We start from the raw sequence: 20,460 nt of genomic DNA, 5'->3' as shown, positions 1-20,460 counted from the left end.
CCGCAGTATCCCAAATAAAACTCAGCGGTTAGTTTCTGTTCTTTCCATCTTATGGTATATTCACCGTCTTTCATTTTCACAATCTGGGCGAAGCTTAAAAATAAAATTCATATATCAATCACTCACATACGCATACAATTTTATTGTCCACTCATTATGATAATTGAAGCTCTTTGTTTTTGAAACAGTGTATCGAATAAAATGTACATTTTCTATCTCATTGAAGTTGAGTAATGTTTAAACAATAATCGGGTTAAAGGGAATTTTCAATTCCGCTGCGTCTTCGCATAAATTTCATGATCAAGTGAGCCGTTTAATGATTTCTCTAGTTGCCTAAGTTGCAGCATTTTGGTTTCTGGGTCTCACATCTTACTTTGCGTTAATATCAATTTGTAACTTAACTATAGTAAATTCAACACAAGTAAAGCTAACAACGTGAATCATTCATCAGCTTAGCCTAGACATATACAATCGTTTCAGGGTTAGTAGTAAGTAGGTGGTAGGTGGGTTAACAATCAGATTGCCTCCACTTCAGCAGGAAAGGGGGATTTTTGTGGGGTGTTCACAGCTGCAGCAGCTCTATGGCTATGACAGATGAGCTCTCCATGGAATTTCGCTTAGCTTAGTTTGAGTTAGAATTATATTGGGAGCCTATGCTTAACTAGAATACAACACATCAGCTAACTGACGCACACGGCAGGGTAGCCAGTTAAGTCAGCCACTCAGTTAATAATATCAACAAATGGAATCGATGGGCAGCTGATCCTGCTTGATGCTCAAACGGCGGGGATTCGACTTGTGTCTGCCGCCACCACCACCACCGCCGCCATGGTTCCCAGAACCTGCCACAATGGTGATGCCTCCACCGGTTCCGCCGCTGGCAGCACTTCCTCCTCCGGTCAGCGTGCTGAGGCTATTGTTATTGCTGTAGTTGCTGCTGTTTATGGAATTACCGGAGTTGGTCTTCTCGTTAATACTGGATAGGTTGGGTATGCTGGGCGCCGTCGTCGTGATGGTCAGGCCGCCCATGGTGAACGAAGCGCCATGCTTGTTGTTATTCAGCGGCTCCAGCTCGCTGGCCATCACGCCGTTGGGTATGGAATGGGAGCGTATCTGCAGGCGTCCAGAGTCCAGCGATTCGTCGCTCGCCGGATCCAGATGATCCACCGAGGCGGCGGATGCAATGCGCTGGAACAAGCTGGCCGAGAGCGTGCGATCCGCAAAGGGTGCGTTAACACTCTTGGCGCTCTTCGTGTACTCCGACTTGAGCTCGTCCAGCTGCTTGGCGCTGCACAGCGGTGTGTCCACGTCGTAGGTGTTGTTGAATAGCGTATAGTCCACCTCGTACTCGCCCGTCTCCTTGCGGAAGGACACCACATTCACGAAGCGATGGCCCCACAGCACCTCGGAGGGCAAGTAGCTGCTCCTCGCCTGCGTGGTCATGCCAGTGGACTCGATGACACCCTCTGAAAATGCACCGCTATTAGTTTACATTTCTAGAATCTTGGGAATATGAGGAAAACTCACCCAGCATAACCACCACTTCGAAGCGTTCCTTCAGCATATCCGAGGCGGAGAGCATGTACAGCGGACTGTTCCGATCGATCTTGTGCACAATGGTCGTGGGCCAGATGAACATCAGCCGATCCTCGCCACCATCGGCACCGATGTGCAACTCCTGCTGGTAGAAGGGCAGCACCTCGCCCTCCTTCGTCACCTTCTTGCGGATGATCTGGGCCCGCACATGGGCCTCGATGATGTGCGACTTGCGCATGTCACCCACACGGAACATCAGACATGGCACACCATCCCGGTGGCAGATCACAGCATTGCGGGAGAAGAGCAGCGTCTGGGCACGCTTCTTGGGACGCGACAGCTTGGCAAACACAATGCCCACCATGAAGGCCTGGATGAAGACACCCGTGATGCACTGGATGCACATGGTGAATATCGCCTCTGGACACTCCTCCGTCACATAGCGATTACCATAGCCTATCGTCGTCTGCGTTTCCACGGAGTAGAGGAAGGCGGACATCATATTGGAGACCTGTGTGACGCAGACCGTGTGCGTCATGTTGGCCACCAGATCGGGTGACTGGTTCTTGAGATTGGTGTACTCCAGATCATTGTGCGCATAGGCGATGATCCACCAGATGAAACCAAAGAAGGCCCACGAGAATACGAAGCTGGCGGCGAAGACGAGCAGCGTCCAGCGCCACTGGGCGTCCACCAATGTGGTGAAGATGTCCTGGAAGGGGAAAAAAGAGGTTAAAGGTTAGTATGCAAAGCTTAACACATTTGCCAATATTCGTGGAATAGGTATATTCCTATAAATTCTTAAAATACTTTCGACACACATTTTATTTTGGAATTCCGCGTGAGGCGTACAAATCAATTTACATAATTGCCGCCAAAGTCGCGCGGCGACAGGCGTTATGCAAACCAACCGCCAAGGAGGTCTAAATATATACCCCGCAAATCGAACGTAGATATAGCCACGCACTGCCACGCCCCCGTAACTCACCTGCAGATAGCGACGCCGCCTCTTGGCCACATTTCCCTGCACAACGTTGCACTCGCCGTGCTTGAAGACCACACGTTTCCGAACACGCCGCGAACTGAAGCGTGTCTGCCGGTACCTGAAACGGAACAACAACGAAACATTTAGATTGACACATTAGTGGTGTGGCACAGAAATAGATGCCAGCGATTTATTGGGTAAGCCCTCGGATTGGGGATTTCACTTTCAAGTGCAGCGGATGGCTCTTATCTATTCACAATCTTCAAGGGGCTCACAAAAGCTATGAATATTCGCGTACCTAGTCTATTTGCATTTCTGATAAGAGTCCACTCATTTGTGTCTTAAAAAGAAATCCTTATCTGGCACTAGTTTTTAGGCTTTAATATACAATTGGAAACTTAGCAGAGCTTGGTTTGTTGCAAGGCATTCTATATATAGTTAATAGCAGTTATTTTTAACTGAGTAACTACAGATTTCCACCCACAATTCGATAATAAAAAGGAATATCAATACTAAAAACCTTGAATGGTTGATTGTGGCATAACAATAAGAAGGAGAACTGAACTGGGCACAATGCACACACACACATATGTATATCGAATGATTATAGCCGGCCTTTGTTCGGATTGATAAAGGATGGGCAACAACAGGAAGTCGGAAGACAAAAACCACTGACTGATAATACCAATATATGTAGTTATCAGTAGTGCGTATTATATAGTCAGATGATATAGTTAGATGAGTATCTGATTTATTTACCAAATCATAGCCTGGAGCAATATGCTCGAGAAGCACACTACAAACACGAGAGCGATAAAAAACAGCAAGAGGAGCATTTGGCGATTATCAATTGATGAGATTTCGGATACCGCAGGGTCACACATTAGCCACAATCACTTTGAATACCCTGGAATTTGGGCAGTGCTTTAGTTGTAAGCATGGAAAGTTTGGGGATTATCAGTTGCTGATACTACGAGTACCAGGTATGCGCAAGATCACTTGACAGAGCACTTTCGGTTTATAAGTTGATACTGATACTACGAGTACCAGGGATCCGGATCCACTGGATCCGCCGCATGCAAAGATTATGAAGAGACCGTAGTCGAATAAGCACTGAGTGGAACATCTGGAGCGGATCGGATCGGATCGGCAGTAACTGTAATTTGTATTAATCGCTAACTGTATAAGGCACACTCTTCCCCAAGCAGCTGACTTTTGCAGTTTGCGTTTCACTTTGCTTTACTTTGATATTTACATGTCCATTTATATTTCGTATTCATTTCATTTACTCGGTTTATCAGCCCGCTCTGCTTTGTGCACTGAAATCCACTAGAGTATTGTATGTACATACATATAGACATATGCAAAAGTCGCCACACTCTTTGGGGAACTGAGCTTTACAGCGATTATCAATTGTTCCCAGTGGAGCTTGAGCAGATCGGAGGAGGTGAAATCCATTCAAGGTGGCGATAAGGAGGCACTAATGGCACGATGGAATCGAAAACTAATGGAGCTGCTTGCGACGAATGGTTTCGAAATGGCTATTTGTTTGCCATCGATCATTACCATTGGGTATGAACTATAATTGCATTTAAATCGCATTTTTATTCGAAAATATAAGTACTTAAACAGTGGTTATATTCTTGAGATATATGATCTTAAGTTACAAACTAAAAACTTTTTAGAAATATCTTGACAAAAGTTTAATTTAATAAACAAGACTTGTAAATATTTCCAAGTACATTATTTTATTGACTTATTGTTTGTTTAGGAAAGTGTTTACTCTTTGCTGATAAGAAATCGAACTGAATCATTTAAATATCCACTGTTGTTAACCAATAACAAACATTATCTCTGAACAAGAGTAACAACATTATTAATACTTGTTGTTTTGAATGTTTTAGATTGCTTAAAAGTTCCTATCGAGGTAAAAAAAAACGTTGTCGCTATGCGTCATCGAAATGTGAGTGATTTAACATGTACATGTACAAACTCATTAAAAATAAATGAAATCGATAAAACATAAATGTGAGAGAAATTCTGAGAACAATGATATCTGCCAGGTGAAACTCAGCCGAAATTCGTAGAAATCTCCGGGCGACAGCAGTGCCATTAGAGTTCGTTAGTTTAAATCTGATGTTTCGCTCATGCAAATAAACCGGCTCCATTGTTATTGTTATTATTTTGTTTATAATCACCTTTTTTTTTGTGATTTTTATTTTGGTTTGCCAAATGCAATAACCGGTTGACGACAAAGGGGTGAAGTGTAAAACAAGTTCAATGGAACAGGCGACACATATCTATACTCGTATGTATGTATATAAACTAATGCGTCAACTCTCTCATGATATCAGCTCATATTTAAGATTTGGAAGTGAGATAGATAGGGAAGTGAGTGGGAAAATGACGAGCAAACGATACAAAGTCGCATTATATTTATATTCAGGGGAACTCTAAGCAGCCGGAGGCCAGATAAGCGCTCCTCGGGTTATGGCCTGCAATTACAGCTGTGAGCCTGTGAGCTAATCGAGGCAATTGAAGCAGCAAACGTCAAAACAGAACTAACCTTGGTCAAGATGAACTCTGGCGAAAGGTGCGTTGGGCTGGAGGTGATGCCCCCTCTTTTAAGTTGCTTCAATAGCATTTCAAATAGTTGTTCAATCACCTGGCGAATGGCCAACAAATTGATGGACGAGCGCATTGCAATTGGGCCATCTGCTAATGCAAGTTTATATATCGAAGGTGCAAATAAGTTGACCATGGTCATGATCATAATCGAAACCGATCTGTGTGCTCAGCTCGTATAGCAACAGCAACTGACGTCATTGATCTGGTGTTTTATGGCCCAGAGGAAATGCATTCTGTGGAGCTGTGCTATATATGTATACTATACTATACTATAAAGTGCATACATACAACTGGCTGCAATTGCCATCCATAAATCATACTGAGACAGCCAGACAAATTTACAACACGTTTCGTAATAAAAAGGCGTGTTGAAAACAAACCAATTCCGGAAGCCCCAGTAACCTTAACTAATGATGATTCAATTTTCCACCTAATCTATTTAATGCTTTACGCTGCGATAACATGGATACATTTATTTAACAATGATTTACGTTTACAAAACGTACTGTACCTGCACTTTTGCTGGCTTCTTTTGCTTTGCCAAATTGCAAATGGCAAAAGTGAAAAGAATAATTATGAATTTGCATATATATTAGAATATTTAAGATGTCAACATACAAATTTGGCCACTCAACGAGTTCGTGCACATTGCTTACCAAAGTGGAAAAAAAACAAAGGATTGTGGCAAAGAAAACATCCTTTCGTGCATCTCAAGTGAACTTTGATCAGAAAGCATTATATATAGAACGGATATTGTGTGCATACATTAGCAGAGGTTGCTGTATTGCCAAGAAGCAAATGGAAATGCCTTTCGGGCAAATATTTATGCCGCCTTTGATTAAACATTATAGATCCGATTGCGCAGATGCATATATAGTATAGTATAGTATAGAAATTATGTACAGCTGTACACATGAACTTATGTATAGTACCGAGATCGTGGCGAGTTTCAGCTGTTTAAATAACCTTCAAGGGTGACTACGTAAGCCATTATAAAACCAAGTAAAGTTATGGAATGTGATCTGTAGAACCGGTGTGCTGCTTACTGGATTGTACCAGAATATAGATATAGTATAAGTACTTTTTTACCATTAATCAAATGCTAGCTATAAGCAGTAGAACAAGCCACTTTACAGGGTGTACTGTCAACTTGAAAGAGCCAATCACTTATTGAAAAGCAATGTTCTACAAGAGTTGCCCAATTTCACGCTCACTTTGATAAACACTCTAAAGCACCTAAGTGATCATCTTCCCATAGATACCCCGATCGATATCGATGATCGATCTTGTCCAGCTGGCTTTTACCTGAGAAGCTCCTCCCGCCACGACTGCTCGCTGGAATGGGTGGCTCTGTAGACGATCATCGAGAGGCGACTCAAACTGCGACGCAGCTCAGACATCTTGGTGCCTTTGATGGATGATGTACAAGTATGTATGGGATTGCCCTGGGATCACGAGACTATGAGACAAGGCAATACTGTTGGTTGCGATCAATTGAGTGCTGTTCTTTGCTTAGCTTGTTTTAAGCGAATTTATAAAAAACACATTCAAGAGTCTTCTCTTGCTCTAGTTTGTCATTGTTATAAAAATAAAGCACAGGCAGTGTTTCAGCAGAAGGCGACGACGTGCCGAACAGGTCAGTAAATCACAGAAGCGAGTTCTCAGCATTTCGAGGGAGTTGAGTTGCCAAAACTTTCAAATTGCGCCACTTTTCAGCCGGTTAATTAACTTGTATGCCGCGTAGAATTTCACGCCTTTTGTCCTATTTATTTAATAGTTCTTTTCTTTACTTTTTTTGTTTTTTTTTGTTTCTGTTTTTTGTTAACGTTTTGTATCGGTTGTGTGAACTGTGCGATCGAACAACTTTTTGCCAACTGCTCGACGAGCAAATTGAAATTCGCCCTCGTCGCGCTGCAAACAAAATTCACTGTTGATATTAGTACCGCTGCCCGCACCCCCTTGCCAATCCCCTCCCCCCCCATCCAATCATCAATATACATGTTCTACGCTCACTGACAGCGGATTGTACAGTTTTGTTGTTGTTGGACTGCCGCCTCATTTACTCATTTCACCTAATTACACATGCATGTACTCGTACTCGTACTCGTACTCGTGTGTCTGGTAGCTATAAACAATTGGAATGCCAGTTCCTATTTATCAGATACCCCGCACAAATACAGCCGCACGTGGGCTATCTGTTTGCCTCATTAACCGTGTTTGCCCGCGATTGACACATGCCACACCTGATGGAACCCAATTGATCACATATTTGCATTATGCCCATATACCACATATAATATAAAATGATTCTAATATTGTGCGTCAATTCAATAATGTGAAATTTTTGCTTTTCTTAGTTGGCGATTTAATTTGGAAACGCAGAAAACAGAAAAGGATCGCCAGTGCCAGATATATGTATGTATGTATATGGAATATATATATATATAGAATATGCTCCGACTTATCCCCCATGAACCGGTTCGTTCTGCCAACGCCTCGCACTTTGCTCGTTCGAAAATAGCCAGAATTTCCCGCATGGGAAATACCAATACAGATCGTTCGCAAGTTGAATGAACCAATTTTGGGTTGGAGTGGCTCGCTCTCCTCGTAGTTGGTCTGCTAACGCGAGTGCCCACTGTCATCCACACTGTATCTAATCTCAGCCGAAAAATACGCCAAGGCAAAAGTAAAAGATTGCTGACCGAAATGGAAAGAACCCGCCGTCTGAGCCAATAAGACCCATGAGTAATTTCTTACAGTGAACTAAGATTTCCCAAAAACAACTTCCACTGCTTTTCAACCAGTAACCAGTGACGTCTAGGCTGTGACGCATCTAGCCGGTAATCGCCACATTTGTAGTCAAGTGTTGATATCGGTGTAAAGATATACAATCTTATAAACATGGCCGGACTTATTTAGTGGCGACCATAACTATGACTAAACGTTTGACTGTCCAAAGAAAGTGCGGCTATTTTTGGTAGCAAGTAGTCAGCAGAAGATTTCATAAACTTATGGAAAGATCATAAAAGGTGACTTAGTGAGCCAAGTGACTTAGTTGTGAGTTGAGATAGGCCAAAAACCTTGTGTGGCTCTAAAGTTCACTGACTTAGCCTCGAAAGGCTTTCTTGAGTTTATGATGCCTTAAAACTAGAAAACTAAACTGACGAGATAAACATAATCTATGCAAAGTCTGGTCAAAAAACTTTTTACTTTTTAATATGATAAAATGTTTTGCGATCAGTCACGCCGCATTTTGATATGAAATACCAATAATAAACTCGTGGCTCGCAATCGATCGCTAAACGTTTATAAGCCTCATTATCCGCAGAATTTCCCCGGCTAAATCTTAAAAGAAAACATTAATTTTAGCACCCACAGGGGGATATTATTAGCTTTGTAGTCACGCCGGGATCGTGTGTCTCTGGTAAACCAGAGCAAATAAATTGAGCAACCAATTAGCAAGTCAATTTATCAACCGCATTTTGTTAGGATATATTTTGTGCCGATGGCGTCTAGTAAGTTTCCACCTTGAATTGCGATCTCAATTAGTGTGCAAATAAAGAAATTAAGCACTCCTTTCCCTACTCCTCCGCTCGCAGTAAATACCAAACAGATGTCTCAGTGTAAATATTAGCCCGAAAATGCGAAAATATGAAACTGCGGATATTTGCATATGAAGTTATCGGTGAAATATTCATCATTAGCTGGAAAAGTATCCGCTGTCTCTCTGACATGGACGGCAAGCGTGTCTCAAGTGAGTCATTTGGCACAGCGCGAATTGTGTAAAAATTCCGAGCCCAACTCGAAGATACAACCTCGATTCCAGGTGCTAATTGGCCTTATCATTCGCAGTTTCGTTTATCTGCCGTAATCGTGGCCTGTGGCGGCACACTTGTAAATAATGCCAAGAAGAGTACACAAGAAATAAACTGGGTAAATATTATGGCCATGTGACAAACGGACCGCTCTTGTCAGCAGTTTATTTCGACAAAAGTTGCCCAAGACATCAAAAAAAAAAAAAATAAAAAAATTGCTAGAAACCATCAGCATGCGCCGCTTGTTAAGCTAATGATTACACGCTTTCTGCATCCCAAAAATGCTCGACGTACAGTCTGCGCAAAAGGTGCGACGCGATCATCAGTTATGGCACTGGAAAGTGGCTTTTATTGTTGAAAGTTCCGAAATCGGTGGAACATTTACTGCCAATTTATGGCAGGGAATTAAATCGCAAGGCTGTCGGCTTTTACTTTTACTCCAATATGAATGGCTTACCAGTATTAACATGCATCTCTCAAGTACAGTCTATTCAAAGGGTGTATCTTGCATGTACCTTGAAAACTTTGTGACAATTGGGTACAGCTCTTGCTCATTAAATGAAATCTAGAGTCAAATATTTATTTAAATATAGTTTGCATAACGCCTTAAGTCTTGACCTTCTTTGCGGTAACACCCTAAAATCCCCAGATAAGCAATTTCCTGATATCTTTTTTAAATGTTGTTTATCTTTGGCGGTTGAGCCCTAATAGTTATAAATTTCGGCCAACACAAATAGACTTGAAGCTTTATAAATTGTGCAAACACAGAAGCGTGCAGCGAACTCGAATATCTTAAGGCTTTAAACAGGTAGAAATCCTTTGGCAAGCCCCAATTTGTTTTTTATTTTTGGTTTGGGTCTGTGTTTGTGGCATATCGCCAAATTGGTAAGTAAATGCACGTTAAGCATTTCTCACCCGGCCTCCATTTTATTCATAAAGGTAAGTGCCGGCATTTAAATTCCACAGGCAGCACTTACACAGGAAGAAAATAAATTTGATAAGATGATCTACTGAATGCTAAACTAAGCTGTGTAGAATATATAAACAGATAGTTTAATTGAAACTTTAAAGATACATTTTAACAATATATACCTGTATATAAGATTACTAGTAACCTTTCAACACAGAAAAGCAAGTAGTTTAATATATTTTTTTTCTCTGTGCAGATGGATGTGAGGGAGACAGGGTCACGTCACCCGGCTTCCTGTGTGAGAGTGAGACAGAGGGCGCCGGAGAGAGAGAGCTCCCTTGGGATTGGAGGTTGGCGGTTGGGGGGGAGGTGGATCCCAAACACATGTGCCACTCTTATACGCAGACAGCAGCAGCTGATGCAGCAGTTCATTATAAGAGTTCGGTTGCCATGCCGTGCTCACCACATACGCTTTGTCTTGTTTTGTTTTGTTTTGGTTTCTGTTGGCCGTACTGTACCCTATATGCCACACACACCACACACACCACATACCATTCGATACACTGATATATCTCATCTCCCGATGCGTCGCCTTGCTCTCTGTCACAAGTTCACTTTGCTCGCGAGTTCAATGCAAGCAAACTAGTTTTGCTGCCATTTGTTATGTTTTTCTCTTGTGGCGGCTAGCACGTGCTGCTTCTTCTCGCTTTCAAACAATGCATTTGGAAACCCGTCCATAAACTCAATAGCCGCATGTGATAAACGAAATCGTTTAGCTGGGGGGCATTTAAGCCAGGCTTTTACACGGTGCCAAAACAGAGTGTTGTTTACTTCAAACAGATATGTGGCAATAGTTCAGTGACTAATCGCTTAGTCATTTAAAACTATTTATGGTAATTGCTCACCATTTAAGATTTACTACAATAATATTATTTAATTGGTATACAAAATATGATCAAATCAAAAGCTTTTTCCCAGCTATTCTAGTACTTAGGTGTATTTTTGGTGAGTGTACTGGTGGCACTACCAACTTACTCATACATGGCATCCACGAGATCGCGCTCCCAGGTCATCAGACGCTTCATGGTGGCCAAAAGGAATTTCGTGGTGTTGTTTGGACGTGAGGATTCCTATTCCGATTCTGGCTATATGGGTTTTTGGGGCTTTTGGGGCCTTTGCACTGGCACGCGCTGCTGCGTTGTGTAACGTGTATAATGCTATGTAAATTTGCTGTTTCTGTCGCGGTTCGGGGATCTCTGTTTGGTTTTTATGCGATGGCAGCAACTGAAATGTAACGGCAACAGCGACGTCGGCAGCGATGTTCAGTTGACAGCTCCTCCACCATTGAGCAGAAACAACAACGAAGCGAAACTGTGCACGGCAGCCTTGGCAACAAATTGCTGTTGTTGTTATTATTTATAATTTAGTTTTGTAGTTGTTGTGTTTATTACAATTATGACGATTGAAAACAAAAGATTCGAGCACTTTTCAGATTAACTTTAATACTGTTGGCAAAGCGGATGACGTTATCGTTGGATAAACTCGTGTGTGAGGCAGGTTTCGGTTGCGGGTTTTTTTTTATTTTTGCGAACTTTTTTGTTTTATGTATTTTCGATATTTATGAGCTGCTTCTCTCCCTTATTTTTGTATTATTACAAATGCGTTCTTTTTGTGGTGGGAAAGGCGAATATGGTTTTTATTTTGAAGTAAACAAAGGCGAGCATAATTCGTTTTCGAAACAAATCGCTGCAGAGAGCGGTTGCACAGTTAGTTTCGAGTTAAAAGTGACACTTTGTAACTAACGGTAAACGGTTAGCGATGACAGAACTGTTTCTAACGGTGTCTTTTCTACCACTGCGCCAATTGTGGCACGAAATGCGTTTTAAGTAGCTCCCCGTGCTGCCTCTCTTTTTGGGGATCTTGCAACGAGAGAGAGAGAGCGAACGAGAGGAGAGGAGTGCGAGCGAGACGAGAGCGCGGCGCAGGTGTATAACTTTCTGCGAAGACGGCTGAACTCAAACTGAAACGTTCGGTTGACATCTTTGTTGCTTTTTATTATTTTGAGTTTAAAGTGGAAGACGCGATAGCAGCAACACAGCAATGCGGCAGCACAAGCACAAGCACAGCCGCAGCAGAGCAAAAGCAGCGGCAAAAGCAGCGGCAAAAGCAATGGCAAAGCAAACAAAAACACACACAGAGTGACAACAGCGTGTTGCTAAAATCACACATACGCCCGGTTGGCAAGCACTCTCAAGCATGAAATACAACAGCTGATAAATTCAGCTCACTTCTTTTGTTGCGAGAGATTAACGGCAGGAGCGCGCGAGAGAGGGAGAGGGAGAGGAGCGCACAACAGGAAGAACTCTCCTTGTGCACGGAGAGAAACAAGAACAACAAGAAGGAAAGAGAGAAGAAGAACACTCTAGCTATAAACTATATTTCTTTATTCACCATTAAGTTGCAACTATAGCTGTTGCATTGGATATGGTAAAGCAAAAATATGTGCTACTTTGTATTTATTAAAAGCTAGTATTAAACTTTTCTCTCTCTGTACCACTTAATTCGCCCTTAAATCAGGCAATTAACGTCCCGAATTCGCCGCGTGTCCATAAACAGTTACATCGCCTGACAGCCGATCGTTTGCATAAATCGCCAGAGACAAAAGACACTTAAACAATAAAAAAATATTCATAAGTCGGAAACTGGCGGGCAGGCTAAGTCGAGTGCGAGTACGAGTGACAATCAAGTTTAAAGATTTTCGCCAATTAGCGCGCATAAAGCTCAATTTATAACTGCAGTTTCATTAGTGCCATCAGTGTGTGGACATGTGTGTAAATATTTATGCATACCATCCACCATCAGACAGTGAAATACTAATATCTGCACGTCTGTATAAATATGTGTATATTAGCTACGATATGCGATAATCAAATCGAGCACGCCTGCTTATTCAATCACAATTCGTTAGGTGATTAGCGGCCCTCGGCCGAAGACTCCGTATCTCTGGTGACCACAAATAGATTCCGCATGCGATGCATGTGACTCCTGACGAACATCCCATTGAAAAAAAAAGTTACGTTTGCATTGCGACTAATTTATTGGTGGCTCTCGATTGAACTGATATTTGATATCAGCGCTACGACTTTGCACACGACCAACTTGTAGTCTTTCTAATCACCTGGTGGACTCATGAACAAGTCAACAGATGGATCAAGCCATCAAGCACACCGTCCTGCTCTCTGCCATTAAGCTCAAGGATCAAGTGGTGCTGATTGTGAATGGTAATCCTTTGAGCAGATGTCATTGCATAGCATTCCCTTGCAGACAGAAGTTACCTCTTGAAGTTTCAGTTAAAACTTACTAAATGTTGATGAAAAAGTCGAATATAGATCAATTCATCAGTCAACCCATCATTTCACTTCCTTTACAATTTAAATAGTTTGCTGTAAGGTATTAACAACGTGACTTTTTTGCCTTACATTGATTGATCATGATAAGTTGAAATAGTAATCTACGATAGTGAATTGCACGTGGCACAAGGTAGCAATACTTATTCAAGAAATCAGATAGGATCCTTAAATTCTATAAAATATATGAAAATATTACCTTCTGTAGGGTAACTTAAAATGCCAGTAATATTCTTTAGGTACAGTCTGAGTATTAGGTGAAATAATGAATGCTCATGTTACCCCTCATTTTGCTAATTGTAGTGGCTAGCGAACACCTAAATGTTAAATGTGAGTACTTAGAACTGCTTGTAAAACGATTAAATAATTCCAGTTCTTTCCGCAGATCAATTTACAGCGTATAGTATTGGCGATAATTGACCGTTCGAATCTTGCCCAACCCACTGCCAAGTGGTCACAATCATCGGGTCGTTGAGCGGTGATTCCGCGGCGCCTTATCGAATGGATCTATCATCATAAAAATAATTAATTTCGCTGAATCGTGAGCAATCGGCTGTACTCACGATCTCGGACAGGTTCGAGTGGCGCACGATCGGCGACTATTGGCAAAGTATTGGCCAAATCAATTGTTGGCGGAAATGAGGCAAAAATCAATCATACGCACCGTGCGCCGCAGAAGCAAAGATTGCGCTCGTCAAAAGAAAGTGTGTCGAATTTTGCCGCAGGGCATTAATATCAGCATCGAAAGCACTCAATATCTATTTATAGAGGGTGTGTCCGTGAGTGGCAAGCATAATTCTCTGGCATCCACATAGGAAATTCCCGCGGATTCTCGCTTCTGGCATTTGGCCAGAATTTTCAGAAAAAAAAAAATGAGTGTAAGCCTCAGCGGCCGGCCGCCGAGCAGTTAACACGTTTGTAATTAACTTATGGGCAAGTGAATTAGTGGATTGCCAAATCGACATCGAGAATTCGAGGCTCCGCGGCGGCGCATTATGCAAATTTATGTCAAGGCAGGGGCAGGTGCAAGTCGTTGACTCTGGGCACGCGGTTATCAACGGCTGGTTCTCTGGGAGAACGTTCTTATAAACAGCGTGGAGTTTGCCACGGCATTAAGCAGCTCGGTAAACAGACACATGCGTAATGTCAGGGGCGTTCATTTCGGCACGGGAGGTACACAGTACACAGATACCGAGTCAGTCTCTATTCCCAATTAAGGCAGCCAGCATCTGAATCAGTATCTCCACACATGTGTGTATATATCATATGTATCTAAATCGCACGCTGAGCCAGAATCAACAGGCGGAAATAATATTTAATTGTCCACCCACTGTCGGTGCTCAAATCAAAATAATTCAATTTTGTCATTTCAGGCAATCAAGTCAAAAGGTTTATCTCGCTCTAGTGACTCGATTCTCAGTTCTCGGTTCTCAGTTCTCAGTTCTCCATTCACAACTGACCAACAGACGTCACCTCCATTTGCATAGCAAAGTCACATGTTAAAAACAAGAGTCTTGAGAAAAAGGCCACAAAATCCAGTCAGGGGGAAGTGCAGCAAATGCTGTTTGTTTACCGACAACACATTGCCATTGAGGTGTGTGTGTGGGCATCGATTGAGTGGATATATTCGTATTTGTGGTGATTGCATGACTGCAAGTTCTTGGAAATTTCCAGTAAAATTCAAAATATTGCTAATAGTTTACTCATGTAGAGCATTGCTTTGATCTTGCATCATTACAAAGAGCCTCTTGGAATCAGTTACACAACCAATTTACACCGAGGAACGAGCATTTGGCCATTTAAGCCACAAAGGATAACTACAAATAACTCACGCTGAAATGCTCAAAAACATTCAATTTGATTGTTAGCCAGCTTGAGTTCAAAATAGTTTGGGATGCACATAAATATTGCGAATAATGTGGCACCTGAACGGCAGAAAATTTCTACATAGCAAATTCCTTTCGCTAATAAAGTTAGCTACTACAATACCACTTAATATTAACCTAAAATTAGCGTAGCTATGGTTACCAAGAGCATATGAAAGACACCCCGTTGTCTTATAACACAGCTCTCAACAGGGCGTATGAGTAATGCAATATTACTCATACGTCATGTTGGCCGCAACTTCAATAGTCTTATCGCACTCACCTCGTAAGTGGGCCGGGCGATTCGCTGACCGCTTTAATGGATCGCCGGATTTGCCGATGGAAGCTGCCCAGGATGGACTCCTTGCGGGAAAGTTGAGTGCCACTGCCGCTGGACTCGCCGCCCGTGGAATTGATGTTGGAGGCATAGGTTGAGGTGCGCTTGTAGGTGTCCTCCAGGCAGACGGCACTCTGCTCGCCCTGAGCTGCAGGACTGGTGGCGGCCACCAGTTGATCCACATTGAGGGGTGTCGTCTCCTTGGAGTCGTTGTTATTGCTACTGCTGCTGTTCATCTTGACTATGACGGCCTTTTCTTTCTCCTTCTCCTCGGGCAGTAGTTTGGCCCAGGCATTCTCGCCCACCAATTCCGATTTATCCACTATCATTTTTGGCATTGACTAGTTACGGCTAATAGTTACGGACTAACTAACTGGTACTGCACTGCGATATCTTTGGTATATATCTCGATTGGTCGCCGATTTGGGTGAAATTATTCGTTATAAGGGAAAATTTGAATAGCTGTTGAGGGCGCGTTTCTTTTGCAGTCTGGAAAAGTGCGAGCCAATCATGGATGGTTCTTTGCTGGCGGCCACGTTGTTCTCTGCAACCGAAATGGAACACGAATGCGGATTAGACTTCAGTTACAGTGCACATATATGGGGTTTAAACATCTGGGTGCTATATGGGTATTGGGTATTGTCACACCGCCCACATCTTATTATAAAGTTCACACTTTTCAGCGTTTTCATCTCGCTTTCCGCTTTAAAGGCTTTAATACACTTAACAAACTCCTAAAGTTTATTTCGATTTGTGGTTAGACAATTCGTGAATTGTACGAACTGCGGTTTTGGTTCATTATCGTTATCATTATTATCATATCGTGTTGGGGTGCTCGTCTCGAACGGGACCAACTGGCGATTTGGTGTTCTACGGCCCTACGGAATTAGCTATCTAAATCAATCAAGTTTTCAACGGAATATTTTTGGTGTGCGACTTTTTGCAGACGGTCATAATAAGTTTATGAGTTTGAAACAACATAAAAATATTCACATATTTTACTATGTAAACAGAGACTGTCTAGAAGAAAATATATATTTTATTGCATTATTACTACTGCTAACTAGTTATTAAACCACATAAAATACATCACACATTTCGTGTGTGTTTTTGAAAAGCTTCAAATAAAATTTAAAAGAAATAATATTCAATCAATTAGTTAGGTTTTGTTTAAACAGCTTGAGCTCATGACACACTCAAAATCAGCATAAATATTTATTGAATCTCTAAGCACAAATTCTGAATCATTCAGTTCATTTCAAGTAATTTATACCTTTATGTTTCTATATATTTTCATTTCATATTTTTTGCACACTGATTATCCCGCTGTTTTTCCCATTGCGCTCAAATAATTTTAGAACAATTTTGGCTTGCAGTATATGGAATTTAATAAACAATTGCAAAGTATACTGTCTCGTATTGTTTATAAATTTTCAGCCAAATGAGATGGCGACCGGAGCTTATGCTCATAAAATGTATGAGCGATAATTTGTTGTATGTTTTTGTTGGAATATTTCCATAATTTCATATTTCAGCGCTAAGCTTGTTATTTTTTTTGTTTTTTGGTTTTTTTATGCAAATTATATGAAGTCAACATTTTATTTTGGGGTTCTCTGGTGCGAGCGACCATAAACGGGAAACACACATAAAATAATAACAATGACAACACAAACCGTTTTCACTCGAGAGTTTCCCCAGAAAATTTGATTTCTTTTCTAATTTTCTTTCTATTTTTTTTTTGTTTTGTTTCAAAACTAAACCCACACAATTATTGGGAATTCACGCGAATTCTTGAGCATCCACGATTTTCGTTCGCGACTTTCGTTCGAAACTTTGGAAATTTCGAACTGCCAAACGCGAAACGCGCGATTTTCGAAGTGGACCTGCTGTGGACGAGACGCGTTGGAGACTGGCGACTTATTTTGGTTTTGGTTTTGGATTTGGATGTCGGATTTCTGTTGTCGGATTTCTGATTTTGGACTCGTCTCGTTTGCTGCTCTGCTCGCGCACGCACGCGCACAACGTGGGAACAAAAGTGCGAGCGGGATGGGGTGAGGGGGGAGCGTAGGGGTTGGTAACTGAAGAAGAGCTATTACCGTTTGTTTTTATTTAAATTATTATTACTTTGCTTTTGTTTTTTGCGCCACCGTTGTGAGCGAGCGGCGTTCGCAAATTGACTTGGCGCTCGAGTGCGCGTTGCCCGTTTTATTATCCAAAGGCGAGCAGCAACAACAGACGCCGCAGCAGCAGCAGCAGCAGCCGCCGACGCAGCAGCAGCAGTAACACTCGCAGCAGCAGCAGCAGCAGGAACAACTACAACTACAACAAGCACGAGCAACCGGTAGCGTCATCTAGCACACACAATTCTGTTTTTTTTTTTGTTTTTTTCTGCTGTTGTGTTTTATCGAGTTGGCCAAACGAGGCGTCGCTGCTGCGTCGCCGCTTGCCTGCTTGTTGCTTTTGCTTTTTGCGCTGCCGCCGTGCTTTTGCTTTGCTTTACAGCATTGCCAAATCTGTCATAAGGTCGCCGACTGCGCTGCCGCTGCGCTGCTGGCGAACAGATGTTGGCGCCATGTGATTGCCGGCAGAAGTTCCACAGAGAAAGCGGGAAAAAGGGGGGTGGGGGGTGGTGAAAGGGTGGGCGCAACAGGTGGGGAATCCTTTAAAGCACGTTAAAGGAGATTCCTATCTGTGCCAGAGACGTGGTGAGAATTTCTTCAAGGGGGTTCGTAGATGAGGTATGTTTATATTTTGAATATTTTCCATTTTCAATACTTTTAGAATTCTAATACTGTTAGAAGTAAACTAGGAGCTGCAAGCCTGTTGAATCCCCTTTCGCGCGCCCCTGCCTGCTGCCAATCAATCAAATGGCAGCAGTAGCAGTATCGTAAATTGACAACAATGGTTGCGACCATAGTAACATCCCCCACCCCCCTGGAAAAGTTCACCGTGATTTATGGCCCAGTGATAAGACAATGTCAGCTGATGGTGTCGCCCACAATTTGCATCATAAATCCATCGCTTTTGTCAGCACCTTCTTCTGTGGTTTATCATCTGATTCGTCATTTGAAGGAGGAATAGATAGTATACTTAACTAGTTTAATGAATCATCTTCAAAATCAACATTATCTACATACTTATAAAGATTGTTATACTTATTATTACTTTTAGAAGCACCACAATAATATTTACGCAACTATTATATATTGCATTTTCTTGTAAAAACGCTTGGGGTTTCCCCCATTTTCTCAGCTTTCCTCAAGTGAGCATCCGTAGCTGTGAATGTATCTGAACACACTTTACACCTGTGCAATTGTGCTCCAAGCTGAGCGAATGCAAACACAATCAGTGCAAAGTGCACGGTGTCACATGCCCACAATGGGTATGAATAGAAATGGAAATAGCCAGTGAATCATTGTGTATTCACTTTGGCTCACTATCTATTCAAAGTGCTCACTGTACATGTAAAGCGGCCATTACGATAAATGGGTAATTGAATAGGTGTTCGGAGCATCACGTTTGCAATTTCTGTTTCTGTTTCGGTTTCGGGTAAGTATAATGTAATAAGTTAACCGTGCCTAATTTAGACCCATAGAATCATGGAATGGTACTTGTAAGCCCCATAGTATTTGATTTATAACTAATTTTAGCTTGCACAGCACGTGGCGCTCGGAGATCATTAAAGTTTTGCTGTAAACAAAATGAAATTTTCGAAAAACAAATGGCAAGTTAAACAGAATAATGACTTTTTCTTACGGCGAGTGCAATGAAAACAAATAAAACGCAACACTATAGATAATATTTACCCATTACAACACAACTTGCAATTGTCAAGGGATTGTGTATAACACATTTTGTCTCTGTGCATTTTTTGATTCTACTCCTTCACGAATGTACATGTTATAATTCCTTGAAAGCGGCTTTCTTAATATTCTGTTACTAAACCACAAAAATCCATTTTCGAGTAAGCACATAAACGCATCTTAATGCATAGTTGACCTCTGATGACGTCAATGGCTTGATATATTTACCCCAAATTGTTCCTGCATGTGCGTATATAGAAACGAATCCCACACACAAGATTATGTAGATATATATTTTTTTGGAATGCCACTGAAAGTGCCCTGTCTAATAACTGGCACATTGCGGTGAATAAATGCTCAATTGCCTTAGATATAAATCTTGTTATATAATTGCGAGAAAAGGGAACACACTTACAGCCGGAAAATCAGTGTTTCATGTGCCTCTGTGTGCGTGGGAGGGTAGAGCACACGAACCAGTTTCAAGTGTGCCAATTAGGTATTCCATCTTAAGTCTCGACTCCCCCAAGAACTAGGTATTCCAAGTATACGAGACTCTGTGACATGTGCTAAAGTTGAGCACCACTTGTGTACACTGTGCATTTAATTCCATTTAATTCCATTGTGCAAAGAATTATATTTTAAAAGTTATCTAGAAGTGTGATTTAAATAGCACTTACAAGTCAGAGGAAATCATATTCGAATGTTGCATCACTATAGCATACTTAGCAAATAAGAATAGCATTCTTTAGTTTTTTAACATTTTAATACATTTTAAACTCATTTTTGTTGATTTACCATTTTAACCACTAATATTTACTGTGTAAATGTAGCAGATCTATCATCTTCCCTCTCAAGGTCACGATTAAAGGGCGGAGAAATTCATGAGCTGTTGTTTTGGTAAGTCGCTCTTGAGCGAAACCATCAGCCAAATTGAATTATTTGCATGAGCAGAGACAGACACACGTGGCTGGCACACGTGGCTGTGCGTGGGGATAATGTGAGTGATGAGTGAGCATGGGAGTCCTGCCTTTGGTCCTTCGATTTTGAAGTAATCCCACGATCCCCACACGTTCCCCTCGATTTCGTGTGGGTTTCTGCTGTAGTTTCCCTTTAATGGACGCCGACCCAGTTGCGAGGACCAATTGTGGTTATTTTTAGCCAAGTTGCAGGTGCA

At 41.8% G+C, this 20,460-nt stretch overlaps 1 protein-coding gene across 8 annotated transcripts; it reads right to left on the bottom strand.

Moving 5' to 3' along the window:
• Positions 1-32: 32 nt before the first annotated feature.
• LOC6537856 (G protein-activated inward rectifier potassium channel 3) lies at positions 33-17,659 on the bottom strand. Of its 8 annotated transcripts, none has more exons than XM_015193061.3 (5): positions 17,580-17,659; positions 15,430-16,027; positions 2,525-2,639; positions 1,528-2,248; positions 33-1,466 (listed from the first exon to the last, which is right to left on the bottom strand). In XM_015193061.3, the coding sequence occupies exons 2-5, from the start codon at positions 15,819-15,821 to the stop codon at positions 736-738; spliced, it is 1,959 nt and encodes a 652-aa protein (XP_015048547.1). In that variant the 5' UTR covers positions 15,822-16,027; positions 17,580-17,659; the 3' UTR covers positions 33-735. The 8 variants fall into 8 exon arrangements, with proteins under 8 accessions (XP_015048547.1, XP_015048550.1, XP_015048551.1 ...); XM_015193064.3 differs by having other exon boundaries at positions 17,157-17,605; XM_015193065.3 differs by having other exon boundaries at positions 17,248-17,605.
• Between the last annotated feature and the right edge of the window lie 2,801 nt (positions 17,660-20,460).

The sequence above is a fragment of the Drosophila yakuba genome, chromosome 3R, assembly GCF_016746365.2.
Source record: "Drosophila yakuba strain Tai18E2 chromosome 3R, Prin_Dyak_Tai18E2_2.1, whole genome shotgun sequence".
In the NCBI taxonomy this organism is placed as follows: Eukaryota; Metazoa; Arthropoda; class Insecta; order Diptera; family Drosophilidae; genus Drosophila; species Drosophila yakuba.
The sequence above is the reverse complement of the archived record's forward strand: the minus strand, read 5'-3'. Positions and strand labels throughout refer to the sequence as shown.

Coding starts and splice junctions, on each gene's coding strand:
- LOC6537856 (XM_015193061.3), bottom strand. CDS start 15,821: ATGCCAAAAATGATAGTGGATAAATCGGAATTGGTGGGCGAGAATGCC. Junction 2,249..2,524: donor GGCGGCGTCGCTATCTGCAG/GTGAGTTACGGG, acceptor TTCCCCTTCCAG/GACATCTTCACCACATTGGT. Junction 1,467..1,527: donor CGAAGTGGTGGTTATGCTGG/GTGAGTTTTCCT, acceptor GTGCATTTTCAG/AGGGTGTCATCGAGTCCACT.